This window comes from Fonsecaea erecta, assembly GCF_001651985.1.
Source record: "Fonsecaea erecta strain CBS 125763 chromosome Unknown Scaff46, whole genome shotgun sequence".
NCBI lineage: Eukaryota > Fungi > Ascomycota > Eurotiomycetes > Chaetothyriales > Herpotrichiellaceae > Fonsecaea > Fonsecaea erecta.
This window is the reverse complement of record NW_017387289.1, coordinates 2,230-7,380: the sequence shown is the minus strand read 5'-3', so window position 1 is coordinate 7,380 and position 5,151 is coordinate 2,230. Positions and strand designations below refer to the sequence as shown.

The window sequence follows — 5,151 nt, the reverse complement described above, 5'->3', positions numbered from 1 at the left end:
GCTTCCCGGGTGACACTTTCCTCTTTCAAGATCTTATCGAAATCAGTCAACTTGAAGCGTACGACGAACAGGAGATATCTTAAGAAGATCAAGAGGAAATTAAGTAATAACAAATAGTATTTCGAAATTTTGGACCACTTAGCTAACTTTATAATATCGTTATATATATTCGAAGTTCTTCTAGTCGTACGGAGGAATTCAAATAGCTTATAAATCGAACGATCCCCCTCGATAACCGTACGAGATGGAATAGCTGGTACTTAATGCTTACTATAGCTATTGAAAAGTTAGGATTAATCGACTTATATATAAAGAATCACCTTTCAGATCTTTAAGCGGATTATCTTTCTCTCTAAGATTAGTATCGACTACGTACGATTAAGACATTTCTTTAATTATTCTATCGAGCTATATTAGAAACTTAAGGTGATTAGGTAATAATCGATCGTACGCTCTTTATAATAGATATCCTTATTTAGTACTTCGAAAAAGCTCTTATATATATATCTAATACTAAAGAAAGTATTACTAACTAACCGTATAATAGATATAATATAATTCTGATTACGAACTCCGTTATCGAATTGAGAAAGGATAAAAAGTTTTCGATAAGTACTATAAAAAGATAGATAAATCTCCTCTATACGTAGCCGCTCTTATACTTTATTTATATCGCCGTATAAAGTATATTTGTACAAATTGGAAGAAGAAATGACAAATACTAGTCTTAAAAAAGATTAAAGAGCTTTAGGAGTCCTATCGAGAGAGAATATCTCCTTCCTTAGTGTCTTTATCGTACGAAGGAGACTTAATATAGTCTTAAGATCTTAATAAGTTTAATTAAATTACTTAAGACTTAGGGAGATATACGCGTCTAGTAAGTTAAGATAAGTAGGAAGACTATAGTAGTGGAGAACCGTACGATATTAGAAAATAACCTACGTTAATATAGTAGTGTTAAGATAAATAAAGGAAACGATAGCTAAGGTTATCGTATATAATAATTAATATTTTATTAATCCTAGCTATAAGCGATAAACTAGAACGAGTCTTCTCTAGTTTACGTCGTACGATCTCTTAGGAAAGGGTATAACTAGGGGTAGAAAGTCTTAAATATATAGAGTGTTTAAAATATTAGAAACGTAGTAGAGTCTTAGATAATATTAATTAAGAAATATACGATTTGACTTATTTAGTTTCGTCTTTCGACTACTTGTCCTAATCGCCGCGTAGAGGTATAAGTTACGGTAGGTGTCGCCGACAACCCTAGGCGACTAGGTATATATAATATGTACTTATACTAGTGCTCGTATAGAGAAATAAAGAAATCTCGTACGTACCTAAAGTTGAATTGGATTTTAAGCCGAAGCCCTAATAGATATAATCTAAAGGTTATTATCGTCCTTATCGTCCGACGACAATTCTATAACTCTCTCCGTATTATTATTATCCGTAGCTAATGAATAACGTGACGTATAATTACGCTACTTATAGTTAGTATAGGCCCCCCTAAAGTATCCTAAAAGTTAGCGACACTCTAGAAAAGGCGTTAGACGGTTCGTACACTAATTATAGTGCTAAACTAATCGTACGCTACGTGATTGAATTAATACGGCGTTAATATAGGAGGGCCGATGGGACCTAAGCTGCCTAGATGTGATACAGCTACGGACAAAGGCTATATCAAGACCTAGCATTGCCAGGGCCAAACGGCTTTGAGGGCTATAGGCGTACGGAGCTAACTCCTACCCGCCTACGAGTAAAAGCGGTACTCGCTATAAAGCTAAATTAGTAGTAGTAAGGGCGGTAGCGGTCTAGGCCGTATCCCAGCGGACGACAGCTAATCGATCGTTATTCCTACTCTTATATCAATATCGTACGCTGTTGAAGAGGGAGAGGATCGGATCGCACTATACCATTACAGATACTAACGTAATTAAGTTAGTAAGTATCTAATGATCAGAGACTAGGTACGTACGATTAGTAATGGTAGTGATAGTGGCGGTAGCGGTAATAGCGGTGGTGGTGGTGGTGATAATATTAGTGATTAGTAGAAGGAAAGAATTTTAGGGGCGAAAAGTTATCGCTTTTGTTGTGCACGTGACTAGGTCTTGGCGTACGGAAATGCCAAGAGTATTATTATGATACTGATATAATCTGATTCATACTAGTATTGTATCAGGCTTATCGATACGGTATCAAAAACCACGCTGAGCAAATCGAGTGCGCAATTATACAATCAGCCTCATGATGGCTGTTCTCGATGACATCGACCCGTGCTGGCGACAGGAGAGTGCGAGAATGCAAAAGAATGAGACTGGGTGCGGCGCATGCGCAGGTTCTGTTTGTTTGTTTTTCCTCCAAAACAATTCGGAGAAATTTGGTCTTGGATCACGTGATGATAAATAATGACGTCACCTGCCATGAGATTCCGAGTGGACAAGCCACTGGTGCAGCACCATGCCAAAAGGTATTGCGAGGGTCGGCAGTATATCCGCCGGCATAAGCTATCCAAGGCTGATCCGTAGGAGGATATGTCGCATATTCGTTCACTGGAGTCGTTCAGTAGGAGGGCTTTTCATATCGATGAATGGATTAGTTGGAGATATCGGGAAGCCCGGTTGCATTGATCAGAATTTGGGAACAATGGATCCTGAGGGAGTTTCCGAGGTGATGAAAAAGGTGCTTGAGGAACAGAGGTCCTGACCGGATGCCCTGACGCATATTGTTGCCCGTATCGTCGAAGGTAGCCCCTCCAGTTCCGACCGAACGTTGATCAGCTATTGCAGGGGGTGAACGCAACTCCAATTGAACAAGCCTGCATGCCTGATTGTACACTTATAGTTCTCCCGACGGTCGGCCACAGCCCTGGATGGCTCGCATGCGAACAACAGCACCAAGAGTCAGCAGAATCGGAACCTCCAACCGAGACCCCCTGTCGTCAAGGCAAAGACTGCTGTGCATCCATGTGTAGTCGACAAAGCAGCCCAGGCGGATCTCCTTACAGCATCAACAAAGACCCCCGGTCGTCAAGACAGAGACTGCTGTGCATCCGTGTGCAATCAACAAAGCCCTGGTGGTGTTTGTTTGCAGCGATTAACAAAGGTTCTCGGTGGATGATGCACCGAGACGATTCCTGCTCCACCGTTGTGTTACCTGAAGATTTAAATACGCGACCGCATATCACATTTGCCGCACATAAAAGTCAAACAACAAACAAAAGACCTTCCGTCTTCTTTCTTCCATCATCTCCCATCGGCACGGTCAAGACATTGTGCAACTCGCTTCACAGGATGGATTCACGTTCAGAAAACGCGCTGGAGCCTGCCGCTCCTGGCCAGGCGCTCGGCTCTCTTGCTGTCTCGGATTGTGACACTGTCTCTGCTCCTGTCTCTGCCTCTGCCTCTACTTCTACCTCTGCCTCTGTCTCTGCCCCTGTCTTTGCCTCTGATGGAGACGCTATCTCTGTCTCTGACGGTGACAATGCCTCTGCATCTGCCTACACGGGCCAGCGATCACGGCCGACTCAACCTGATCAACTACAAGAACTTCCTCAGCTCGCAGAAGACGTCGCAACACACAAACTTCTTCTCACATCAGACGACAAGTCCAAACTGCAGCAGGCTGCGCCCTCCTCTCCCGACCCCCCATCCCCTGAATACCCATTCGAACTGCAACAGCTTGCGAACTTCCTCCGAAACCGACCACGTTCCAACGATCACATAATCGAATTCTTCCTGCCCGTGGAGCAGTACCAACAACTGTCAGAGTTATCAATTGACGGTCGATTTGCGGGATCGCGACTTAGGTATGTTTCCGTGACTTTGAGAGCCAAATAACGCACATCGAGACTCCGCTAACTGTCGACGATAGATACGACTATTCCTCCGCTACTGAAACGCTAGCTCTCAGAATGATTGGTGGGAAACACGAAAGTCTTACTCAATACCTCAACAATCGGCTGCGCTCGTTTCTCGACCGACCGGCTATTATTGAACATACCTCGTCGCTCAGATATCATGGCTCCGCTGACCTTGAATATCCGTCCCGATGCGGTAACGGTTATATCGTACATGAGCCTGATATCTCGATCACAAACTTGAACAAACCCACATACCCAGTCGTAGTTGTTGAAGTCGCACACGCGCAGTCAACAAAAGAGCTACACAATCTTGCACGAGAATACATCGAGCAGACAGAAGGTCACATCCAAACTGTGATCACACTGGATTTCGACTATCCAAGGGGCAAGGGAGCATATCTTACAGTTTGGAAGGCGAGGTTTGGTGAAGACGGGAGGTTCAAAGAGGTAGCTCGTGGCGACATCGTGGAAATCCGAAACAGAGACGGTGTCAAAAACCCCGATCCCCGGGCTGGAGTCTCCCTATCACTCAGGGACTTCGGAGTGACTCGATTAAGAACAAGGGCGGATTATCAAGTTCTCACTATACTCGGCGACGATGTATACGCGAGGTTGGAAGAGTGGGAGCAAGAGAACGAACTGGTCAAAGTCGCAAGAGCTGATTTCCTTGCGCGCGTGCAGGCACGTTCGGACCTTAAAAGACGACGAAACGGCGAGGTCGCACGTCCGGAAGGAATGAAAAGGCGAAGACGATAGATCTGATATCATAGCGCTCGCAGGCAAGTGCGGAGGAGTGAATGAAGACGACAAAGTCGCGTGGGTAGAATGATACTAGAATGGAAGATTTGATTGCGCACTGCTCCTTTTTTCATCAGATTTGATTCCCTGCTGCTGGTCCGGGTTGATATGATGATATCAACACAAACCTCGGTAGGAGAGCATCCCGGTGCGTCGAACGAGCTGATCGAACGCCGTTGAACGGCTAAAATATAATGTGAATCCTCTGACGTCCAGGTTGAAGTTCCTGGACGCGATCCCATGGAAATCAATCAACCGTTGTTACGCCGGCGGCGGGTCCGCCAATCAGGTTGCGTTGTTTGCGGCACCGTGCAGTCACGTGACTGAACGGTTCCCGTCGTGCCACTGGCAAGGATGCCAAGGCCTTGAAATGACTGTCCGCGCTAGTCGAAGGTATATAGTCAGACAGGTCCCAGGACCTTGTAGAAATCACTATGTTCCTCCATTTTGTCACAGTTGTCAGGGTTTGTCGACACACTTCACATTTTTCG

General features: G+C 44.5%; 1 protein-coding gene across 1 annotated transcript; it reads left to right on the top strand.

Moving 5' to 3' along the window:
- Window positions 1–3,293: 3,293 nt before the first annotated feature.
- AYL99_12126 (hypothetical protein) lies at window positions 3,294–4,618 on the top strand (the record flags this gene model as incomplete). Its single annotated transcript, XM_018843602.1, has 2 exons — window positions 3,294–3,808; window positions 3,874–4,618. The coding sequence occupies 2 exons, from the start codon at window positions 3,294–3,296 to the stop codon at window positions 4,616–4,618; spliced, it is 1,260 nt and encodes a 419-aa protein (XP_018687067.1).
- Window positions 4,619–5,151: the final 533 nt, after the last annotated feature.